Source organism: Oncorhynchus mykiss, chromosome 12 (assembly GCF_013265735.2).
Source record: "Oncorhynchus mykiss isolate Arlee chromosome 12, USDA_OmykA_1.1, whole genome shotgun sequence".
NCBI classification, from domain to species: domain Eukaryota; kingdom Metazoa; phylum Chordata; class Actinopteri; order Salmoniformes; family Salmonidae; genus Oncorhynchus; species Oncorhynchus mykiss.
In genome coordinates, this window is record NC_048576.1 from 85,751,081 (window position 1) to 85,776,080 (window position 25,000).

General features: G+C 47.2%; 1 protein-coding gene across 3 annotated transcripts in view; it reads left to right on the forward strand.

Moving 5' to 3' along the window:
* The window catches only part of LOC110538728 (voltage-dependent T-type calcium channel subunit alpha-1I-like), a 139,118-nt gene that overhangs the window by 91,259 nt on the left and 22,859 nt on the right, over positions 1-25,000 (forward strand). For all 3 annotated transcript variants that reach the window (XM_036938908.1, XM_036938909.1, XM_036938907.1), the window contains exons 20-30: positions 3,255-3,381; positions 3,944-4,069; positions 5,060-5,149; positions 5,557-5,749; positions 6,681-6,832; positions 7,785-7,894; positions 11,141-11,274; positions 12,893-12,963; positions 21,035-21,113; positions 21,737-21,858; positions 22,970-23,398. In XM_036938908.1, the coding sequence (XP_036794803.1) occupies positions 3,255-3,381; positions 3,944-4,069; positions 5,060-5,149; positions 5,557-5,749; positions 6,681-6,832; positions 7,785-7,894; positions 11,141-11,274; positions 12,893-12,963; positions 21,035-21,113; positions 21,737-21,858; positions 22,970-23,398 (1,633 nt within the window). The remainder of the gene's footprint in view (positions 1-3,254; positions 3,382-3,943; positions 4,070-5,059; positions 5,150-5,556; positions 5,750-6,680; positions 6,833-7,784; positions 7,895-11,140; positions 11,275-12,892; positions 12,964-21,034; positions 21,114-21,736; positions 21,859-22,969; positions 23,399-25,000) is intronic.

Sequence of the window (25,000 nt, forward strand, 5' to 3'; positions counted from 1 at the left end):
CTCCTCATGTAGGGAGGACATACTACAGACACACTGCACCCCCTCATGTAGGGAGGACATACTACAGACACACTGCACCCCCTCATGTAGGAAGGACATACTACAGACACACTGCACCCCCTCATGTAGGGAGGACATACTACAGACACACTGCACCCCCTCATGTAGGGAGGACATACTACAGACACACTGCACCTCCTCATGTAGGGAGGACATACTACATACACACTGTACCCCCCCATGTAGGGAGGACATACTACAGATACACTGCCCTCATGTAGGGAGGACATACTACAGACACACTGCCCTCATGTAGGTAGGACATACTACAGACACACTGCCCTCATGTAGGGAGGACATACTACAGACACACTGCACCCCCTCATGTAGGGAGGACATACTACAGACACACTGCACCCCCTCATGTAGGGAGGACATACTACAGGTACACTGCACCTCCTCATGTAGGGAGGACATACTACAGGTACACTGCCCTCATGTAGGGAGGACATACTACATATACACTGCCCTCATGTAGGGAGGACATACTACAGATACACTGCCCTCATGTAGGGAGGACATACTACAGATACACTGCCCTCATGTAGGTAGGACATACTACAGATACACTGCCCTCATGTAGGGAGGACATACTACAGATACACTGCCCTCATGTAGGGAGGACATACTACAGACACACTGCACCTCCTCATGTAGGGAGGACATACTACAGATACACTGCCCTCATGTAGGGAGGACATACTACAGATACACTGCCCTCATGTAGGGAGGACATACTACAGACACACTGCACCTCCTCATGTAGGGAGGACATACTACAGATACACTGCCCTCATGTAGGTAGGACATACTACAGACACACTGCACCTCCTCATGTAGGGAGGACATACTACAGATACACTGCCCTCATGTAGGGAGGACATACTACAGACACACTGCACCTCCTCATGTAGGGAGGACATACTACAGGTACACTGCCCTCATGTAGGTAGGACATACTACAGATACACTGCACCTCCTCATGTAGGGAGGACATACTACAGACACACTGCACCCCCTCATGTAGGGAGGACACACTACAGGTACACTGCCCTCATGTAGGGAGGACATACTACAGGTACACTGCACCTCCTCATGTAGGGAGGACATACTACAGGTACACTGCCCTCATGTAGGGAGGACATACTACAGATACACTGCCCTCATGTAGGTAGGACATACTACAGACACACTGCACCTCCTCATGTAGGGAGGACATACTACAGACACACTGCCCTCATGTAGGTAGGACATACTACAGACACACTGCACCTCCTCATGTGGGGAGGACATACTACAGGTACACTGCCCTCATGTAGGTAGGACATACTACAGATACACTGCCCTCATGTAGGTAGGACATACTACAGACACACTGCACCTCCTCATGTAGGTAGGACATACTACAGATACACTGCCCTCATGTAGGGAGGACATACTACAGACACACTGCACCTCCTCATGTAGGGAGGACATACTACAGGTACACTGCCCTCATGTAGGTCGGACATACCACAGATACACTGCACCTCCTCATGTAGGGAGGACATAATACAGATACACTGCACCCCCTCATGTAGGGAGGACTAACTACAGATACACTGCACCTCCTCATGTAGGGAGGACATAATACAGACACACTGCACCCCCCCAGGTAGGGAGGACATACTACAGACACACTGCACCCCCTCATGTAGGGAGGACTAACTACAGATACACTGCACCTCCTCATGTAGGGAGGACATACTACAGATACACTGCACCCCCTCATGTAGGGAGGACATAATACAGATACACTGCACCCCCTCATGTAGGGAGGACTAACTACAGACACACTGCACCCCCTCATGTAGGGAGGACATAATACAGATACACTGCACCTCCTCATGTAGGGAGGACATAATACAGATACACTGCACCTCCTCATGTAGGGAGGACATACCACAGACACACTGCCCTCATGTAGGGAGGACATAATACAGATACACTGCACCCCCTCATGTAGGGAGGACATACTACAGATACACTGCACCTCCTCATGTAGGGAGGACATAATACAGACACACTGCACCCCCTCATGTAGGGAGGACATAATACAGATACACTGCACCTCCTCATGTAGGGAGGACATAATACAGATACACTGCACCTCCTCATGTAGGGAGGACATACCACAGACACACTGCCCTCATGTAGGGAGGACATAATACAGATACACTGCACCTCCTCATGTAGGGAGGACATAATACAGACACACTGCACCTCCTCATGTAGGGAGGACACACTACAGATACACTGCCCTCATGTAGGGAGGACATACTACAGATACACTGCCCTCATGTAGGGAGGACATACTACAGATACACTGCCCTCATGTAGGGAGGACATACTACAGACACACTGCACCCCCTCAGATAGGGAGGACATACTACAGACACACTGCACCCCCTCAGGTAGGTAGGGCATACTACAGACACACTGCCCTCATGTAGGGAGGACATACTACAGACACACTGCACCCCCTCAGGTAGGTAGGTCACACTACGGGGAGGTTCACATAATGTCCTTGTCCCATAGTGGTGAAAACAGACTAGTTGTGCAGTATTGTTTCTTTGGTGATTTTCGGTCAGTTTAGTTGGTTAGGATCCACATTAGCTGTTCCTCATGCAGTGCCTACTCTTTCTGGAGTTCACTTTCCCTTATACCTGAAAGACCAGAAAATGTCACCTTTGACATTTAGATTTACCCTCTCTGAGTCAGCTGTAAATACTGTATTTTGGGATGCACTCCTCTTACCAACTCTCCATCCCTTTCTACCTCTCTTTTTCTCTCTCTTGTGCTCTCCCTCTGTCTAATCCTCCATCTCTCTCCCTCTCTCTCTCTCCCTCTCTCCCTCTCTCTCACTCCCTCTGTCTAATCCTCATCTCTCTCCCTCTCCCTCTCTCCCTCTCCCTCACTCCCTCTGTCTAATCCTCCATCTCTCTCCCTCTCTCCCTCTCTCTCTACCTCTCCCTCTCTCTCCATCACTCCCTCTCTCTAACCCTCCATCTCTCTCCCTCCCTTTCTTTCCCTATCTCAATCTCTCTCTCGCCATCTCTCTCTGTGTCTCTCTCCCTCCATCCCTCCTTCTCTCTCTCCCTTCATCTCTCTCGCTCGATCCCTCTCCTGCTCTCTCTCTGTTTCTCTTTCTACAGGGTGATCAGTCGAGCCCCAGGTCTGAAGCTGGTAGTGGAGACTCTAATAACGTCTCTGAAACCTATAGGAAACATTGTCCTTATCTGCTGTGCTTTCTTCATCATATTTGGTATCCTGGGGGTTCAGGTAGGGGCTGTTATCTTTGGAGTACTTGTCTCTCCATCTTTCTTGCTCTGTTTTCCTTGTTCCTTCATTTTATCAATATTTCACATTCCCTGTCTTTCTCCTCCAACATATACCCTGTCTTTCTCCTCCAACATATACCCTCTGTCTCCTTCAACATATACCCTGTCTTTCTCCTCCAACATATACCCTGTCTTTCTCCTCCAACATATACCCTGTCTTTCTCCTCCAACATATACCCTGTCTTTCTCCTTCAACATATACCCTGTCTTTCTCCTCCAACATATACCCTGTCTTTCTGTGTCTCTGTTTCCTCACCTTCCTCCCACAGTTGTCTGTCCCTCAGTCTCTGTCCCTTCTCTGTCTTTATCAGTCTTTGCCACCAGTCTTCCTCTATCTCTCTCTCAATTCCCTAAATCATTCTTGACCATCTATGTAATGACCTCCATATTATTCCATCAAGTGTGTCTATCCTTTGATAATGACATATGAAAGAAACCACTTATATAGTAACAACAATACATCTGAAGTGGCTCTGTCCATTGTTCCCATTGTTCCCTGGCAGCTGTTCAAAGGGAAGTTCTTCTACTGCTTTGGCCCCGACGTCAAGAACATCACCAACAAGTCTGACTGTCTGCAGGCCAACTACAAATGGGTTCATCACAAGTACAACTTTGACAACCTGGGACAGGTAAGGATTTCTCCCATTATCAATTTCAGACGAGGTGTCAAACTGATGGACATGGTGAATGGACCAGTATGAAATACTGAACTGATGGACATGGTGAATGGACCAGTATGAAATACTGAACTGATGGACATGGTGAATGGACCAGTATGAAATACTGAACTGATGGACATGGTGAATGGACCAGTATGAAATACTGAACTGATGGACATGGTGAATGGACCAGTATGAAATACTGAACTGATGGACATGGTGAATGGACCAGTATGAAATACTGAACTGATGGACATGGTGAATGGACCAGTATGAAATACTGAACTGATGGACATGGTGAATGGACCAGTATGAAATACTGAACTGGTGGACATGGTGAATGGACCAGTATGAAATACTGAACTGGTGGACATGGTGAATGGACCAGTATGAAATACTGAACTGGTGGACATGGTGAATGGACCAGTATGAAATACTGAACTGATGGACATGGTGAATGGACCAGTATGAAATACTGAACTGATGGACATGGTGAATGGACCAGTATGAAATACTGAACTGGTGGACATGGTGAATGGACCAGTATGAAATACTGAACTGGTGGACATGGTGAATGGACCAGTATGAAATACTGAACTGATGGACATGGTGAATGGACCAGTATGAAATACTGAACTGATGGACATGGTGAATGGACCAGTATGAAATACTGAACTGATGGACATGGTGAATGGACCAGTATGAAATACTGAACTGATGGACATGGTGAATGGACCAGTATGAAATACTGAACTGATGGACATGGTGAATGGACCAGTATGAAATACTGAACTGATGGACATGGTGAATGGACCAGTATGAAATACTGAACTGATGGACTGATGTATGTTTATATTCCATGTCTTTCATGTGTGTTCTGTCTGTCTGTGTATGTCTGCATTTCTGCATGTGTGTGTGTGTGTTCTGTGTGTATATGTGTGTGTGCGTTCTGTACCACAGGCTCTGATGTCCCTGTTTGTGCTGGCTTCAAAGGACGGTTGGGTCAACATCATGTACCATGGCCTGGATGCTGTAGGGGTGGACCAACAGGTAACTAGTCTAATAGTGGTCATCAAGTCTATCCATTATATTTCTATAGATGTATTATTTTTTCAGTTGTGTTGGCTGACTGATCTATCAGAGCATACTCAACTCCTTCTCTCCCGCTCCTCCTTCGACTAAACACTCACATGCACCACTCCTCTCTCTCTCCCTCCTTCTCCCCCTCCCTCGCCCCTCCCTCCCCATCTCTCCCTCCCTCTCCATCCCCCCTACCTCCCTCCCTCTCTCCCCCCCTCTCCATCCCCCCTCCCTCCCTCCCTCTCTCCCCCCCTCTCCCCTCCCTGCCTCCCTCCCTCTCCATCCCCCCTCTCCCCTCCCTCCCTCTCGCTCCCCTCCCCCTCTCCCCTCCCTCTCCATCCCCCCTCTCCCTTCCCTCCCTCCCTCTCTCCCTTTAGCCAGTGATCAACAACAGTCCATGGATGCTCCTCTACTTCATCTCCTTCCTCCTCATCGTCAGTTTCTTCGTTCTGAACATGTTTGTGGGCGTGGTAGTGGAGAACTTCCACAAGTGCCGTCAGAACCAGGAAGTGGAAGAGGCTAAAAGGAGAGAGGATAAACGACGGAGACGCATGGAGAAGAAGAGGAGGGGTAAGGGAGAGACGGGAAGAAGAGATAGTACAAGGTGCCTGGAGAGAGAGAGGGCGAGAGAGGGATAGAGGGAGGATGAGAGGGAGAAAGGGAGAGAGGGAGTGGGAGGGAGAGAGGGTGAGAGGGTGAAAGGGAGAAAGGGATGGAGGGAGGGTGAGAGAAGGTGAGAGGGAGAAAGGGATGGAGGGATGAAGGGAGGGTGAGAGAGGGTGAGAGGGAGAAAGGGATGGAGGGAGGGTGAGAGAGGGTGAAAGGGAGAAAGGGATGGAGGGAGGGTGAGAGAGGGTGAAAGGGAGAAAGGGATGAAGGGAGGGTGAGAGGGTGAAAGGGGGAAAGGGATGGAGGGAGGGTGAGAGAGGGTGAAAGGGAGAAAGGGATGGAGGGAGGGTGAGAGGGTGAAAGGGAGAAAGGGATGGAGGGGGGGTGAGAGAGGGTGAAAGGGATGGAGGGAGGGTGAGAGAGGGGGAAAGGGAGAAAGGGAGGGTGAGAGAGGGTGAAAGGGATGGAGGGAGGGTGAGAGAGGGTGAAAGGGAGAAAGGGAGGGTGAGAGAGGGTGAGAGGGAGAAAGGGATGGAGGGAGGGTGAGAGAGTGTGAAAGGGAGAAAGGGAGGGGGGAGGGAGGATGAGAGGGAGAGAGAGAGGGTGAGAGGGACAGAGAGAGGGTGAGAGGGAGAAAGGGAGGGAGGGTGAGAGAGGGTGAAAGGGAGAGAGGGAGAAAGGGTGTGAGAGAGAAAGGGAGGGTGAGAGGGAGAGAGAGAGAGAGAGAGAGGGATGGGGGAGAGAAGAACAGACAGAGATAGATCATCAATGATTGTGTGAATTGTTTATGAGTATTACTCTTGACAGGAGGACATCACAGGAATGCTTTTGAATAGTGTACAGTAATACTATGTATAAAGCACTATTACCTGTGTTTGTCTCCCCTTGCCAGATGCCCAGAAGATCCCCTACTATGCCAGCTACAGCCCCCTCCGCCTGTGGATCCACACTCTGTGTACCACCTACTACCTAGACCTCTTCATCACCTTCATCATCTGTATCAACGTCATCACCATGTCACTGGAACACTACAGCCAGCCACGAGTAAGACTGGAGGGAGCGGTGTACATGTGTGGGTGGGGGTGGGGGGGTACAGAAAGACAGAGTGTCATGAGTTTTCATGTACACAGTACCATATGTGACTCCTTCTCTCTGTCTCTCTCTCCCCTTCCCTCCCACCTCCTTCTCTCTCTCCCCTCCCTCCCACCTCCTCTCTCTCCCCCTCCCTCTCACCTTCTCTCTCTCTCTCTCCTCCCTCCCACCATCTCCTTCTCTCTCCCCCTCCCTTCCACCTCCTCTCTCTCCCCCTCCCACCTCCTTCTCCCCCCTCCCCCTCCCTCCCTCCCACCTCCTCTCTCTTTCCCTCTCTCTCACCTCCTTCTCTCTCTCTTCTCCCTCCTACCATCTCCTTCTCCCTCCCCCTTCCTCCCACCCCCTTCTCTCTCTCCATCCCCCTCCTTCCCTCCCACCTCCTCTCTCTCCCCCTCCCACCTCCTTCTCTCCCCCTCCCCCCTCCCTCCCTCCCACCTCCTCTCTCTCTCCCTCTCTCTCACCTCCTTCTCTCTCTCTCTCTCCTCCCTCCCACCATCTCCTTCTCTCTCCCCCTTCCTCCCACCTCCTTCTCTCTCTCCCTCCCCCTTCCTCCCTCTCTCCCACCTCCTCTCTCTCCCCCTCCCTCTCACCTCCTCTCTCTCTCCTCCCTCCCTCCCACCCACCATCTCCTTCTCTCTCTCCTTCTCCCTCCCACCTCCTTCTCTCTCTCCCCCTCCCTCCTACCTCCTTCTCCCACCCACCTCTTTCTCTCTCTCCCCCCCAACTCTTTCTCTCTCTCCCCCTTCCTCTCACCTCCTTCTCTCTTTCCCCTCCCTCCCTCCCTCCTCCTCTCTCTCTCTCACCCCCCCCCTTCCACCTCCTTCTCTCTTTCCCCTCCCTCCCTCCCTCCTCCTCTCTCTCTCTTTCCCCCCCCCTTCCACCTCCTTCTCTCTCTGTCTCTCAGTCTCTGGATCTAGTGTTGAAGTACTGTAACTATTTCTTCACATCCACCTTTGTACTGGAGACCCTCCTGAAGCTCACCGCCTTTGGCTTCCGACGCTTCTTTAAAGACAGGTAGTTACAGGGCCACACTGACTTACTGAATAAACACTGTATTCACTGCTGCACTGTGTGTGTGTGTTTGCGCATGTCAGTCATCTCAGTGTGTATGATTCATACAGAGTATATGATTCATAGCTGCCCTTCTTAACCACAACTCCATTAGAAAATAGTTATTCTGACTTCAATGGTACTTCCTGGTAGTGTCATAGCTTTACTATAGCTGAACTATAGCTGGGATACTTCAATGGTACTTCCTGGTAGTGTCATAGCTTTACTATAGCTGAACTATAGCTGGGATACTTCAATGGTACTTCCTGGTAGTGTCATAGCTTTACTATAGCTGAACTATAGCTGGGATACTTCAATGGTACTTCCTGGTAGTGTCATAGCTTTACTATAGCTGAACTATAGCTGGGATACTTCAATTGTACTTCCTGGTAGTGTCATAGCTGAACTATAGCTGAACTATAGCTGGGATACTTCAATTGTACTTCCTGGTATTGTCATAGCTTTAATATAGCTGAAATATAGCTGGGATACTTAAATTGTACTTCCTGGTATTGTCATAGCTTTACTATAGCTGAACTATAGCTGGGATACTTCAATGGTACTTCCTGGTAGTGTCATAGCTTTACTATAGCTGAACTATAGCTGGGATACTTCAATTGTACTTCCTGGTATTGTCATAGCTTTAGCTGGGATACTCTCTGGATAGTCATACAGATACTGTTGAGCTACTGAATAAACACCATCCGCACTGCTACACTGGGGACACTGTGTGTGTTTTCTCACTCTGTGTGATTCATAGTAGTAATGCCACAGCCGTAATATAACCAGGATGCTCTCTCTGTACTAAATGGTACTAGTAAAGGTGACTGAATTAAATACGCTGCACTGGGGACACTGTTTGTGTCATCTCACTCTATGATTCATAGTGTTTGCTGTACTGTAGGTAGTTAAAGTTAGGGTTAAAGTTAGGTTGACAGGTTAGGGTTAAAGTTAGGTTGACAGGTTAGGGTTAAGGTTAGGTTTAAAGGTTAGGTTTAAGGTTAGGTTTAAAGGTTAGAGTTAAGGTTAGGTTTAAATGCTAGGTTAACGTTAGGTTTAAAGGTTAGGTTTAACGGTTAGGGTTAAGGTTAAGGATAGGTTTAAAGGTTAGGTTTAAAGGTTAGGGTTAAGGTTAAGGTTAGGTTTAAAGGTTAGGTTTAAAGGTTAGGGTCAAGGTTGGGTTTAAAGGCTGTGCCAGCTAGTGACCACTCTGCAGAGCTGCCTCCAGAACAATATTCATGATGCTAATCTGCTATACTTACATTGTGTGTAGATGTATCATTGTCCATTTCATCAGATGCAGAATAACTATAGTTAGTACACTCCTCTATCCTCATCTCTGACCCATCTCTGACACATTCCTGACCCATCTCTGACCCATCTCTGACCCATTCCTGACCCATCTCTGAATCATCTCTGACCCATTCCTGACCCATCTCTGACCCATCTCTGACCCATCTCTGACATATCTCTGACCCATTCCTGACCCATCTCTGACCCATCTCTGACCCATCTCTGACATATCTCTGACCCATTCCTGACCCATCTCTGAATCATCTGTGACCCATTCCTGACCCATCTCTGACCCATTCCTGACCCATCTCTGACCCATCCCTGACCCATTCCTGACCCATCTCTGACCCATTCCTGACCCATCTCTGAATCATCTCTGACCCATTCCAGACCAATCTCTGACCCATCTCTGACCCATCTCTGACCCATCTCTGACCCATCTCTGACCCATTCCAGACCCATTCAGGACCATCTCTGACCCATTCCAGACCCATTCATGACCATCTCTGACCCATTCCAGACCCATTCATGACCATCTCTGACCCATTCCTGACCCATTCATGACCATCTCTGACTCATTCCTGACCCATTCATGACCATCTCTGTCCCATTCCAGACCCATTCATAACCATCTCTGACCCATTCCTGACCCATTCCAGACCCATTCATGACCATCTCTGTCCCATTCCAGACCCATTCATAACCATCTCTGACCCATTCCTGATCCATTCCAGACCCATTCATGACCATCTCTGACCCATTCCAGACCCATTCATGACCATCTCTGACCCATTCCTGACCCATTCCTGACCCATTCCTGACCCATGGTCTCAATCAGGAAACAGAAATCACAGAAGAATCTCTCTGCCTCCATACAGTCTAATATCTCACCCTCACTGTGAGCAATATGGTGGAGCAGTGATTTCTCCCATTCTATTATTACTGTTATTAATTCAATTACACCCACATTACTGTTAACAGGACCCAGATCAACCCACTCACAGATACATGGAGCATCACTAGAGCCATTCCTACTCATTCTCTTTCTCTAATTGTTTTCCCATTCAACATAATGGGTTACTGATGAAGCAGATAGATTGTGGCTGATGTTGGATATCAATTAATTTCATTGACTCAGTACTGAATGGTTGGTGCTGAACTGCTGCTGCTGTTGACAACACATACACGTTGAAGATGTTGATGTGAACAAAACACAAACATTTACCTGGTGCTTTAATGGTACTGACCCATTTTCTATGATGGAAGTAGAGAAAGAGGGAGAGGGGGTGGGAGGGGAGGGGGGTAGAAGAGAAAAGAGGGGGAGGAGGGGTCGGAAGAGAGAGAGGAGATAAAATAAATGAGAAAGAGGTAAAGGATGGAGAGAGAGAGAGAAAAAGGAAGAGAGAGTACAGGGGGTAGAGAGAGAAATGTATGTTAGTGTGATTGGGAAGCACCTCGTCTCTTTTCTGTGGCATCTGGCAGGACAGTCTCTCTGCGTACTCAGTCTGAGTTTTCTCAGCATGTCTTAAACTGGGACATAGTGGAGATGCAGGCAGGTGGAAACATTCTGGGTTACTGGGCACACACACACCACACACACCACACACACACACACACACACACACACACACACACACACACACACACACACACACACACACACCACACACACACACACACACACACACACACACACCACACACACTAACACACACCACACACACCTCACACACACCCCACACACACACACACACACACACACACACACACACACACACACACACACACACACACACACACACACACACACACACACACACACACACACACACGTCTGTACCTGTACAGTACATGAATGACCCTGATGGAACATGGCCTCCAGTGTGACGACCCTTTGCTCTCTGACTCTGTGTGTAGGTGGAATCAGTTGGATCTGGCCATCGTGTTGCTGTCAGTGATGGGCATCACTCTGGAGGAGATCGACTACAGCGCTTCTCTCCCCATCAACCCTACCATCATACGCATCATGAGGGTGTTGAGGATCGCACGAGGTAACGAGGGAGGGAGGGAGGGAAGTAGGAGGAGCGAGAAGGAGGGAGAGAGAGAAGAAGAAGTGCATTTGAGTGTTTAGTCGGACCCTGGCACACACACACACACACACACACACAGTACAACACCTTTTCTACTCACGCCCCTCTGAAATCTATGGATAGCATGACCCAGTGTACAGACCCAGTGTTCAGACCCGGTGTTCAGACCCAGTGTTCAGACCCAGTGTTCAGACCCGGTGTTCAGACCCAGTGTACAGACCCAGTGTTCAGACCCAATGTTCAGACCCAGTGTACAGACCCAGTGTACAGACCCAGTGTTCAGACCCAGTGTATAGACCCAGTGTACAGACCCAGTGTATAGACCCAGTGTACAGACCCAGTGTACAGACCCAGTGTTCAGACCCAGTGTACAGACCCAGTATACAGCAGATCACTGCTTCATCATTAATCCTACCAATGCTACAGCTCATGACTAATGGTTGGGCCAGTGGGAGGGCCATGAGCGAGCGAGAGTGTATGTGTGTATGACAGTGTCTGTGAGTGTGTGTGTGTGTGTATGACATTGTTTGTGAGTGCGTGTGTGTGTATGACAGTGTCTGTGAGAGTGTGTGTGTGTATGACAGTGTCTGTGAGAGTGTGTGTGTGTATGACAGTGTCTGTGAGAGTGTGTGTGTGTATGACAGTGTGTGTGTGTGTGTGTGTGTGTATGACAGTGTCTGTGAGAGTGTGTGTGTGTGTGTATGACAGTATCTGTGAGAGTGTGTGTGTGTGTGTGTGTGTGTGTGTATGACAGTGTCTGTGAGAGTGTGTGTGTATGACAGTGTCTGTGAGAGTGTGTGTGTGTGTATGACAGTGTCTGTGAGAGGGTGTGTGTGTATGACAGTGTCTGTGAGAGTGTGTGTGTGTATGACAGTGTCTGTGAGAGCGTGTGTGTGTATGACAGTGTCTGTGAGAGTGTGTGTGTGTATGACAGTGTCTGTGAGAGTGTGTGTGTGTATGACAGTGTCTGTGAGAGGGTGTGTGTGTATGACAGTGTCTGTGAGAGCGTGTGTGTGTATGACAGTGTCTGTGAGAGTGTGTGTGTGCATGACAGTGTCTGTGAGAGCGTGTGTGTGTATGACAGTGTCTGTGAGAGTGTGTGTGTGTATGACAGTGCCTGTGAGAGTGTGTGTGTGTATGACAGTGTCTGTGAGAGTGTGTGTGTATGACAGTGTCTGTGAGAGCGTGTGTGTGTATGACAGTGTCTGTGAGAGTGTGTGTGTGTATGACAGTGTCTGTGAGAGCGTGTGTGCTGGGTATAAATTTAGCTGTGACCTTTCGGAGGCTGGATGTTTCCCGTTTAGTCCAGAATTGAACCGGAGGGAATTCCCTAAATGCCCGGCATTTATAATCTTCACCTCTCCCCAGCCCTCATCATAACCTTTTTCTCTATTTCTGTCTTTCTGCCCCTCTCTCTCTCTCTCTCTCTCTCTCTCTCTCTCTCTCTCTCTCTCTCTCTCTCTCTCTCTCTCTCTCTCTCTCTCTCTCTCTCTCTCTCTCTCTCTCTCTCTCTCTCTCTCTCTCTCTCTCTCTCTCTCTCTCTCTCTCTCTCTCTCTCCATCTATTCTCTCCATCCCAGTTCTGAAGCTGCTGAAGATGGCTAAAGGAATGAGAGCTCTGCTGGATACGGTGGTCCAAGCTCTACCACAGGTACAAATGCACGCACACACACACACACACACAGATAAACAAACATTGGGTAAGCCAATACTATGACAATGCTCAACACGGGCCAAAACAGCCCCCTTCCCCCTCACACTGCCCTGGGAATCCATCCTAAGTTTGAGGCCTGGGGGAGAGAGCTGCGGTAGAAAAGGGAGTCCCAAACTGCAACTAGGAGCTGATCAATGACCAGGAATGTATAGCCTCTCTAGCTTTCTGGGCAGTGCTAATTGGTGACTCAGACTGGCCTCCCTGCCACACACGCACAAATTCACACACACACACACACACACACACACACACACACACACACACACACAATGCTACTAGGGTTGAATGAGAATTGCAGACAAACAGAGGGGCTGATTGAATGATTATGGCTAGCATTTTTATCTGTTTTTCAACAAGCTGTTCTACCAAGGGTTATTATGTAGATGATGGCAGCTGCAAACAATCAAATGAGATGATGATCTTCAAACAGTAGCTATATCTCTGTACATAATGTGGACAGTGTGTGCTTTCAGGACCATGGAGAGTGCTTTGGGAAAAAGACTGTATTCATAAAGAGTGCTGATCTAGGATCCCCCTGTTTTATTCATTAGGATCTAAAAGGATAAACTGATCCTAGATCAGTACTCGTATTCTGAGACACTATGAATACCGCCCTGGTCTAGATACAGCCCCTAGGCCCATAACCACTACTGCCTAGGCACCTCATGTAGATGTGAAAGGATTTGACATCATGCAATATGGAAGTAGCTCAACCTTTCACTCTAATATGCTTGGACGGAGTTTGACCATATTGCATACACCTCTCATATCCTTTCTGATCTCTACAAGTGGCTAGGGGTTGTTTCTGGCTGGGGTACACTGATATTAATACCTCTACTACATTAAGACATGAGGTGTGGGTTATTAGATCTGGTTGGGCTGGAAAGACATGACTCCTTTTTCCTAATAAGGTTTGGTCCCGACCACATCATTCCCACAGAGAAAGAGAGAGAGAGAGAGAGAAAGAGAGAGAGGTAGAGAGTGAGTGAAAGAGAGCAGGCAGGGAGAACAGGCAATGAGAAGGAAGGAGTGTAGGGAAGACGGAGGTAAGGCAGAACGGATCTCCTCTCCTCCGCTGCTATCGATCCCTGTCTCATTAACACAGGACCCTGGGTCGTCTCCCCAAGGGCATCAGGCAAGTAATTAACACCAAGGTGATTAAAGAGGTGTGTGTGTGTGTTTGTATCCTTAAATGTGTGTGTGTGTGTGTGTGTGTGTGTGTGTGTGTGTGTGTGTGTGTGTGTGTGTGTGTGTGTGTGTGTGTGTGTGTGTGTGTGTGTGTGTGTGTGTGTGTGTGTGTGTGTGTGTGTGTGTGTGTGTGTGTGTGATGAGAGGAGACAATCAGTCTGCTATAGTTACATCTTGAGAAGGAGGTGAAAAATCACCTGCCAGGGTAGTGTTACACACTGTCAAGACTGAGAGTAATGGTGTTCCATGGAGAAGCCCCTGACAGATGTTAGCTAGCTAGCTGAAGGTAACACTCAAACACATTATGACCGACACCATCTCTTATCAAAGAATCTGCCTAAAATGTGTCACATTACCCAACTAGAATCAGCCATTATCTAACATTATCCCATTTCTCCCCAACTGAGCTAAAATGGCTACCATCTGCTGTTCACTAGATGGTAGTGGTGTCGTTCAGTCACATCACATCACCACTAAAGCCAGTTGTTTTCTCTCCTCCAGGGGCTGGGTGATAAACTTCAGATATAGCCTATGTCAGTAGGCAACGCTGCGTGAATATCACCATTTCTGCTTTCTAAAAGCTAATTACGAGTGCTCACAGCGACATCTTGTACCATTCTCTTAGCTACTAATTTTTTTTATCCCAGTGATGTTTTTTTCTCCAGAAAATACAGACTTCCTTAAAACTAGTCCCTTGGCCGGGAGAGATTAGCTATCCCCTCTCTGGATTTGCATCTATGGCCACAGCCACTATTCGCTAGCTAACATTAGCATTGGGGACCAAAACACAGTAAAAGTGAATGGATCCTGGCTAGCATAGCATGCTCTTAGCTACGTGCACAGATCAAAGTAAATTCAAGACTCACTTATCACTGACCCAGGTTTCACCCGACATAAATTCACCCTTTGTTTGTCTCTTCCTTGCTTGGATCACCCCTCATAGAATCATGTCATTAAGAATCACAGATCATTAAATTGATCTCAATGGAATAGTGCTATTATCAGAGGTGCTTAAATCATCCCCAGTAGTGTGAGATCTACACTCCCTGGTAGATACATCACTAATCAACTGTGACACAGGTAGCTGGGGAGAGCTTGCATTAGTTCTGGCCCAAAGGGAACTCGGTATCATACTGAGACAGTCTGACGAGAGACTGAGACTGACAGTATGACAAACAAAGTCTGGATCTAAAGTGCTTTAGAGATTTTTATAGAACTGTTACGTCACTACATAATTTCTACTTAACTTAGACATTGCTGACCTGGGGCATGTTCAGTAGACCCAAACGGGAGAAAACCTTTTGAAATGGAGGTATTACCACCTGAGCTTGTCCACTAAGAACACACACTTTCCTTTGTTTGTTTCAAAAACTTTACCGGACGTTCAGTACCTGCTGAACACAACCTTGGTCTCTAACCCTCACTAAACACTCCTATCTTAATAAACCTGGGTCGTGTTCTTCTATGAAAAACAGCTTCACATCTGTGACTGTTTGTCTTGTGATTTGTTAGCCTGGTAGAGGCTAGATCAGGCTAGATCTGGATAGAGCAGGCTAGATCTGGATAGAGCAGACTAGATCAGGCTTTTTGGTATTTTTGGTATTTCATTAGGATCCCCATTAGCTGTTGAGAAAGCAGCAGCTACTCTTCCTGGGTCCACACAAAACATGGAACATGACATAATACAGAACATTAATGGACTAAAACAACTCAAGGACAGAACTACATTAAAACAATGTAAAGGCACACATAGCCTAGATATCAATACAGACACACAAACTATCTAGGTCAAATAGGGGAGAGGCGTTGTGCCGTGAGGTGTTGCTTTATCTGTTTTTTGAAACCAGGGCAGCTTTTTTGAGCAATATGTGATGGAACAGAGTTCCATGCAATAATGGCTCTATATAATACTGTACGCTTTCTTTAATTTGTTCTGAGTTTGGGGACTGTGAAAAGACCCCAGGGGGCATGTCTGGTGGGGTACATGTGTGTGTCAGAGCTTTGTGAAATTGACTATGCAAACAATTTGGGATTTTCAACACGTTAATGTTTCTTATAAAAAATAAAAAGTTATGCAATCAGTCTCTCCTCAGCTCTTAGGCAAGAGAGACTGGCATATATGTAGTATTTTTTATCTGCCCTCTGATTACAATGAAGAGCAAGACATGCTGCTCTGTTCTGGGCTAGCTGCAGCTTAACTAGGTCTTTCCTTGCAGCACTCGACCACACGACTGGACAATCAAGATGAGACAAAACTAGAGCCTACAGAGCTTGCTTTTTGGAGTGTGGTGTCAAAAAATCAGAGCATCTCATTATTACGGACAGACCTCTCTCCATCGTTACAAGCATTCAATCTATAGGTTTTGACAATGACAGTTTACAATTTCAGGTATCGCCAAGTAATTTAGTCTCCTCAACTTGTTCAACAGCCACACCATTAGTTTCCAGGTTCAGCTGAGGTCTAGAATTTAGGGAATGATTTATACCAAATATAATGCTCTTAGTTTTAGAGATGTTCAGGACCAGTTTATTACTGGTCACCCATTCCAAAACAGACTGTAACTCTTTGTTAGGGGTTTCGGTGACTTTATTAGCTGTGGTTGCTGATGCGTATATGGTTGAATCATCAGCATACATGGACACACATGCTTTGTTTAATGCCAGTGGCAGGTCACTGGTAAAAATAGAAAAGAGTAGAGGGCCTAGAAAGCTGCCCTGCGGTACACCACACTTTATATGTTTGACATTGGAGAAGCTTCCATTAAAGAAAACACTTTGAGTTATATTAGATAGATAGCTCTGAATCCACGAGGTTGAAAAGCCAAAACACATATGTTTTTTCAACAAAAGGATATGGTCAATAATATCAAAGGCTGCACTGAAATCTAACAGTGCAGCTCCCACAATCTTCTTATTATCAATTTCTTTCAACCAATCATCAGTCATTTGTGTCAGTGCAGTACATGTTGAGTGCCCTTCTCTAAAAGCATGCTGAAAGTCTGTTGATCATTTGTTTACAGATAAATAGTATTGTATTTGGTCAAACACCATTTTTTCCAACAGTTTGCTACTGGTCTACTGTTAGAACCAGTAAAGGCCGCTTTAACACTCTTGGGTAGCAGAATTACTTTGTTCTTCCCTCCAGGCCTGAGGACTAAGAATTTCCTCTGGGGCTCAGATTAAAGATATGACAGATAGGAGTGGGTATAGAGTCAGCTACCATCCTCAGTAGCTTTCTATCTAAGTTGTCAATGCCAGGAGGTTTGTCATTATTGATCGATAACAATCATTTCCCAACTCTCCCAAACTAACTTTACAAAATTCAAACTTGAAACGCTCTTCCTGGTAGGTTGACAGGTAGGTTGATTAATAACCTGAATCAGATTACAGGCACTGGTTACAGTAATAAGCTTCCTCTTGAACGGACAGCTTGATGAAAACCAGTCAATATTCAGGTCTCCAAGAAAGCAGACCTCTCTGTTTACATCACATACACTATCATGCATTTCACACATATTATTTAGATACTGACTGTTAGCACTTGGTGGCCTATAACAACACCCCAAAAGAAAAGGCTTTAGATGTGCCAAGTGAACCTGCAACCACAACACTTCAATAACAATTGGCATAAGGTTTTCTCTAAGCATTACAGAGATGTGGCTCTGAATATATACAGCAACACCTCCCCCATAAGCATTTATGTCTCTTCTATAAATGTTATATCCTTGTATTGCTACTGCTGTATCATCAAATGAGTTATCTAAGTGAGTCTCAGAAATGGCTAATATATTAATGTTATCTGATGTTAGCAAGTTATTGATTTCATGAACCTTCAGGCGACATATATTAATATGGGCTATTTTCAGCCCTTTCCTGGGTAGCTTATCAGAGATAGACATAATACTGAAAAGAGCAAGCAAAGCTAGAGAAAAATATATACATTCAGCAGTCCATAACCAATTGGTGTGTGTGTGTGTGTGTGTGTGTGTGTGTGTGTGTGTGTGCGTGCGTGTGCGTGCGTGCGTGCGTGCGTGCGTGTGTGCATGCGTGTGTGTGCATGCGTGTGTGTGCTGTGGGGTTGAAGCTACGAACCCATAGGCTTGGCTCTCTCATCTCTTCCAGGCTTCTGGGAAGGTGAACAATGAGCCTGTCATAGCAGATGTCAGCGATGTCCCCACGCGCTCTGACAGTTTTCATGGCTGGGATAAGTTCTTTCCTCTTCTGGCGCACAGCTTCAGGATAGACCTCGTTGAGGAAGATATATGTTCCTCTCAAGTTCTTGGCTCTTTCCAGAACAGCTACCTTGTCCTTGAACTTCAGGAACTTGACCACTATCTGGCCTGTCACCTGGGACGGAGGTGGGTTTTCCAGTCCTGTGGTCATGCTCCACCTCAATCTTCCTGTGGTCCGTCTCCAATTTCTCAGAGATCACTTCACTCACTTTGTCCTCAGACTCCGTCCAGGTCTCATGTGGAGATTCTGCAATTCCATCCCCAACTATGTTGTTCTGCCTTGATTGTCCCTCAAGTCTCATTTATCCGTCGTTGTTATCATGGATTCACATAAAGAACTGATGTCCTCTCTCAACGACTTACAGATTGCTGTCATCTTGCCGTTTTCCTGTTTCAACTCATCGAGCTGACCCTGGGAGAACTGCAAATTGTTATTCAGGTCCTGGACCTCTCTGGTCAGGTCGTTCATTGTTTTACTTGTTGAATCCAACAGTATTTGGACAAAACACGTGAAGCTATTTTCTTGTTGTTGTAACAACTGCTTATCCTCTTTTTGTTAGTTTAAAAGATCCTTCACGTGTGATAGAGAGACACTGTCCTCAACGGTACTCCCACAGACTTTGGTCTTTGTCATGGTAGCTAGCAACGCAGGTCCAGACAGGGCAGGTCACAGGGAGGTGACAACAACAAACAGCAGGGATCTAGACAGCCATGAACCCGGAACCATCTGCGGTCCCAGCCACAATGGCTAACCACATCGCAGGCTGCTTTCAAGCCCTCAAGAAAACCCAGCTAAGCCAGCTGCTACGCAAAATGCTACTCATACCCATCCTTGGTCGGCAGGATCACTGGACAGAGACTAGCAGTCCCAGCAACTGATGCCAACTGTGTTGCGGGTTCTGAAAGTTGGATTTCTACTAAGAACTTTCCAATACACTTTCAAAACAACAAACTTTTCAAAACAACAAAACGGAACTCTCCCTCTTTCCGCGTTCAACCGGAAGTGATGTGTAGTGTGTCTCTTATTACTAGATCAGGCCAGAACAGACTAGAGCAGGCCAGAACAGACTAGATCAGGCCAGAACAGACTAGATCAGGCCAGAACAGACTGGAGTAGGCCAAAACAGGCTAGATCAGGCCAGAACAGACTAGAGCAGGCCAGAACAGACTAGATCAGGCCAGAACAGACTAGATCAGGCCAGAACAGGGTAGAGCAGGCCAGAGCAGACTAGATCAGGCCAGAACAGACTAGATCAGGCCTGAACAGACTGGAGTAGGCCAGAACAGGCTAGATCAGGCCAGAACAGACTAGAGCAGGCCAGAACAGGCTTGATCAGGCCAGAACAGACTAGAGCAGGCCAGAACAGGCTAGATCATGCCAGAACAGACTAGAGCAGGCCAGAACAGACTCGAGCAGGCCAGAACAGACTAGAGCAGAACAGACTAGACCAGGCCAGAACAGACTAGACCAGGCCAGAACAGGCTAGAGCAGGCCAGAACAGGCTAGAGCAGGCCAGAACAGACTGGAGCAGGCCAGAACAGGCTAGAGCAGGCCAGAACAGACTAGATCAGGCCAGTAGAGCCTCCTCCCCCAGGGTACCAGACCAGACAGAGCTGTGTGCTGGCTGCTGTGACATTGGCTCTGTAAGGTTACATCTCACTAATGGGATTGTGTTTTCTGAGCATATTTACTACATAACCTCTTTATGCAGTACCATTCAGCAGACAGAGAGGGATATACTGCTGTGTGTCCTGGGTGGCTTCCAACTACACAGTCACAATAACAGAGTAAGGTTACGCAAACTGACAACTTTTCCAATTCTCTCCTCAGGCTCCTCTTGAGGATTCTGATACGATGTAGGACTTGGGCTTTGGTCGTGCACCACATGTCCAGCTTTCACTTCTCTTTTTTTGGTAGCAGGCCTGCACAAGCGAAAGGCAGAACAACTAGCAAATTATGCCTCTACTGAGGATTCTGATAAGGTAGAGGCTGTGCCACAACATGGATGCTGGGACCAATAGATTTTGTTGCTTGGTAAAAGGCAAGGCCAAAACACCTGCTGTTCTTTCAGTGGGATGCAATGTTTAGAATGTTTGCCTTAAAAATGTATGATTATGTGCCTCCAGGGCATTTCAGACGGCTGATTGAGGATCTTTTTACAGAAAAATGTGTTTGTTTTCTATGACTGTGTTATTTATCTTTGTTTTGCTTTTCGTACTGTATTTGATGTGTATATTTTTGTCACTACGGTGTTCATCTGTATTTTAAAAACAACAACATTTTCACCTTTATTTAACTAGGCAAGTCAGTGGACAGCCTACACCAGCCAAACCCGGATGACACTGGGCCAATTGTGCGCCGCCCTATGAGACTCCCAATCACAGCCGGTTGTGATACAGCCTGGATTTTAACCAGAGTGTCTGCACTGAGATGTAGTGCCTTACACCACTCTGCCACTTGGGAGCCCAAAATTACTCTGTAAAAGAGACCTTGGACTCAGCATGACTCCCTGTCAAAATAGCGGTTCAATACAAAAGAGAATGTAGAGCAGGCACAGTTCCTAATACTGTTCCTATGTGTGTTTCAGGTGGGGAACCTAGGCCTGCTCTTCATGCTCCTGTTCTTCATCTATGCAGCACTGGGGGTTGAGCTGTTTGGAGAACTGGGTGAGTTGGTAGTGATGGGCTGGAACAAAACCCTGCATACCCAATGGCGCGCCACATTCAGAGTTGTACATATCCAATCCTGTTAGATTACAGAGCCAAGACAGAATTAAAAAGGGACTTGTAGTGAAGTATCTGGACGCAGCCAGAACCAAGAAGTATCAAGGAGACTAGGCAGGAGAACAATAACACATCAGCTAGGCCTGTTTTCAAACTGTCACACTCTCTCTATGGACTCTAGTCAGGTCTGCTGGAGGTCATCTCTCATCCCATCAGTTTTGAGCAAAGGATTAGAGCCAAATGCAACTGTAGTAAGGAGAGAGATTTGTAAACAATCAGCCAAGACAGCTTTAAGACCCGGAGCAAACAACCACGTCTGCTGTTGTTGGTTTCTAAGAGGACTGAACAGATAAATGTTCTCTATATAAACTGTTATTTTCTCTTCATGCATCTTTATCTCTCCCTCTGTCCCTTCGTCTATCCCCCTGTTCCCCCCCTCTCTGTATCTATCTTTCTCTATTTGTTTCTCTCTCCCCTTATCTCTCACTCTCTCTTACCTCCCCATCCCTCCCTCCCCCATGTCTCCCTCCCCCATACCTCCCTCCCTCCCTACTCTCCTCTCCCAGTGTGTAACGAGGACTACCCATGTGAGGGGATGAGCCGCCATGCTACCTTTGAGAACTTTGGCATGGCCTTCCTCACTCTGTTCCAGGTCTCCACTGGGGACAACTGGAATGGGATCATGAAGGTATGGATGGACTATGGAGTGTGTATTACAATAAATGAGATAGTTGATCATCTGATACTTTAACCCAAAATGACTTGGATTACCATGTTTCAATGTGTTGCTATTTGGGTTGTATTATTCAGTTCTCATTTTGATGTCTGTGGTTGGTATTTGGTGCCTGGCTTCTTAGCTGCAGAGAAGTTTCAGAGTAATTACAAGCCCTGTGGCCCTAAGGGCAGACCCCAAGCCTATGTCCTGCTGCTTAGGAAGACCATTCCAATCCTCGTCTCCTTGAGCGCTACCATAACCAGACCTGTCACAGTTCTGTATATCCTCTGTAAAGATGGCCTTTTTAAATAGGGGAATGTGTCCCACTCCTATTTCACAGTCATCGCCCCCCACCCCCCCACGCTCAACGCATTATGGAGTGTGACAGGGGCGCACCGTAAAAACACCTCAGCGGTTTGTAGAGGTGCGGGTGAGGATCACAGCTTCTACCTCTCAGCTGAAGCGGTGAACTGTAATCACCTCTCTTAGATTACTACTGATGAGACCTTGTGAGCTTTCACTGCCTTTTGCCTGGAGATGTGTTGGATGCAAACTGTCTGGAACGAGGGAGGGGGAAGAGAGAACAAGAGTGAATCACCACTGTGCTGACTAGAGAGAGGGGAGGGAGGGATAGAGGGAGGAAAAAGAGGGGAGAGGGGAAGAAGGAAACACTTGAGACTACACAGTGAAAAGGTCAAAACAAATGAGAGAGAACAGACTAGAATCAGCTCATGTCTGGATGTCTTACAGTTAATGTATGACAGGTCAATTTGCTCACAAAAGTCTTACATTGATATCTTTGTTTCAAGTTGGAAAGCTTAACTCTTGTTCATGAAGTTGTTCATTAGAACGTGTTGTTTCTGTATAGTCCCGTATAGTCCTGTGTAGCTCAGATGGTTGTGGGTTCGATTCCCACGGACGAGCAGTATGAAAAAGTATTAAAATCTATGCACTCACTAATGTAAGTCGCTCTGGATAAGAGCTGCTGCTAAATGACGTGAACGTAATAATGTCTTAGCAGGACTTCATGGCTTGACCTAACAGACTGCTCCTCCTCACTCCCACCTTCCCTCCCCCTCCCTAGGACACGTTGAGGGAGTGCCCTCCGGACTACGGGCCTGACTACTCCTGCAACCCCAGCCTGCAGTTCATCTCTCCCATGTACTTTGTGTCCTTTGTGTTGACGGCCCAGTTCGTCCTGATTAACGTGGTGGTGGCGGTGTTGATGAAGCACCTGGACGACTCCAACAAGGAGGCCAAGGAGGAGGCGGAGATGGACGCTGAGATTGAGCTGGAGCTGGCCACAGGGGCCCTATGCTGCATGGGGCCGGAGGGAGTCTGTGCAGGAGGGAAAAAAGGGGGAGGAGCAGGGGGAGGAGGTGGAGGAGGAGTGGATAGAGGGATGGGAGTCCCAGGCAGTTCCTCCGGGGGGAATATACATCATCACGTGGCAACGACGCATCCAGGAACACTGCAAGATCCGAACAATCGTGATCCCTACTCTCCTGCACAGGTGAGATGGATGGATGAATATATTTCTGTCCGTATGGGTCTGTCTGTTTCTGTCTATTTGACTTTCTATTTGATATTATAGGAATTACACATATAAACAGTCTGACACACCCGTGTGTAGTGCATAGACGTAAGGTTGAGGTCATTATGACAGGGAGAGAGAGGACAAGAACAAGAAAAGACAGAGGAGACAGAAAGATAATCAGAGACATTTAGTCTCCTTCCCGTTCTGACATCCTCAGTGTTTTAGACTGACAGCCCATCAGTCCTGTTTAACTAAGTTTGTCTGCTGGTTCACTCAACCTTTCATAATGTAATACAAAAGGAGCCAGGGACGATACGAAGAGACAGCGAGAGAGAGATGGGGGAGAGAGAGAGAGAGAGAGAGAGAGATGGTGAGAGAGAGACGGGGGAGGAGAGAGAGAGAGAGAGAGAGAGATGGGGAGAGAGAGACAGGGGGGAGAAGAGAGAGAGAGAGAGAGATGGGGAGAGAGAGACAGGGGGGAGGAGAGAGAGAGAGAGACAGAGAGAGAGAGAGAGAGAGAGAGAGAGAGAGAGAGAGAGACACACAGAGAGAGAGAGAGAGAGAGAGAGACAGAGAGAGACAGATAGAGAGAGAGATCTTGTCAGCCCGGGTATTCAAATAACAGACATAATCTCTGAACAGGTCATAATGTAGATTCAGTACAATGTCACCGTGACCCATAGTGTGTCTCAAATGGCACCCTATTCCCAATATAGTGCACTACTTTAACCAGGGAATTTGGGTGCCATTTGGGACGTACACTAGAACATGGCCGTGGCCCAGACTACTGCAGAAAAACACAGCTACTCTCATTCAGGGTTCTGTTATTGGTTTCTACAGATGAAAACATCTCGAAGGGGTTTGGATATTATTCCTGGTACCCCTGAAATAGATGCTGATGAAAGAACAATGTGATTTTAGGGAGTTGAAGGGAGAGGGACATTGAAATAAATTTTCATCTAGCTGCACCTTTCACTGTGAATTTGCCTGGCGCTCTCCATCGCCATGGCAACCCTTGCTGTCAGTTTTCTGTGGCGAGGTAGACGAGCAAACACACACTGCACTGTGCATTTTATCACCTTTTCAATTCAAACTCAGGACTTCCGATATTAACCCGTCAGTGTGCAACACACAAACACAAAGCCCTGGAAGACATAAACACGAACAAGCACACACACAGTGAGATTACTAAAAACCTATTCATAATGTAATGGCAAACACAAACAAACACACACACACACGGATGACTCACCGGCTGCCTGCTACGATCTGTTCTACCTTTACAGAACTAAACTTGGCTTTACTGAGGAGCCATTTTTAGCTTTATGTTGGCTGACAGAATAACTTAATAAGAGGGAGGGAGGGAGGGAGGGAGGGAGGGAGGGAGGGAGGGAGGGAGGGAGGGAGGGAGGGAGGGAGGGAGCTTCTTTGGTCTGCTCTCCTCTCCCCTGGGTGATGTAATCAATTTATTCACTCACAACAGCTACAATTGTGTGTGTGTGTGTGTGTGTGTGTGTGTGTGTGTGTGTGTGTGTGTGTGTGTGTGTGTGTGTGTGTGTGTGTGTGTGTGTGTGTGTG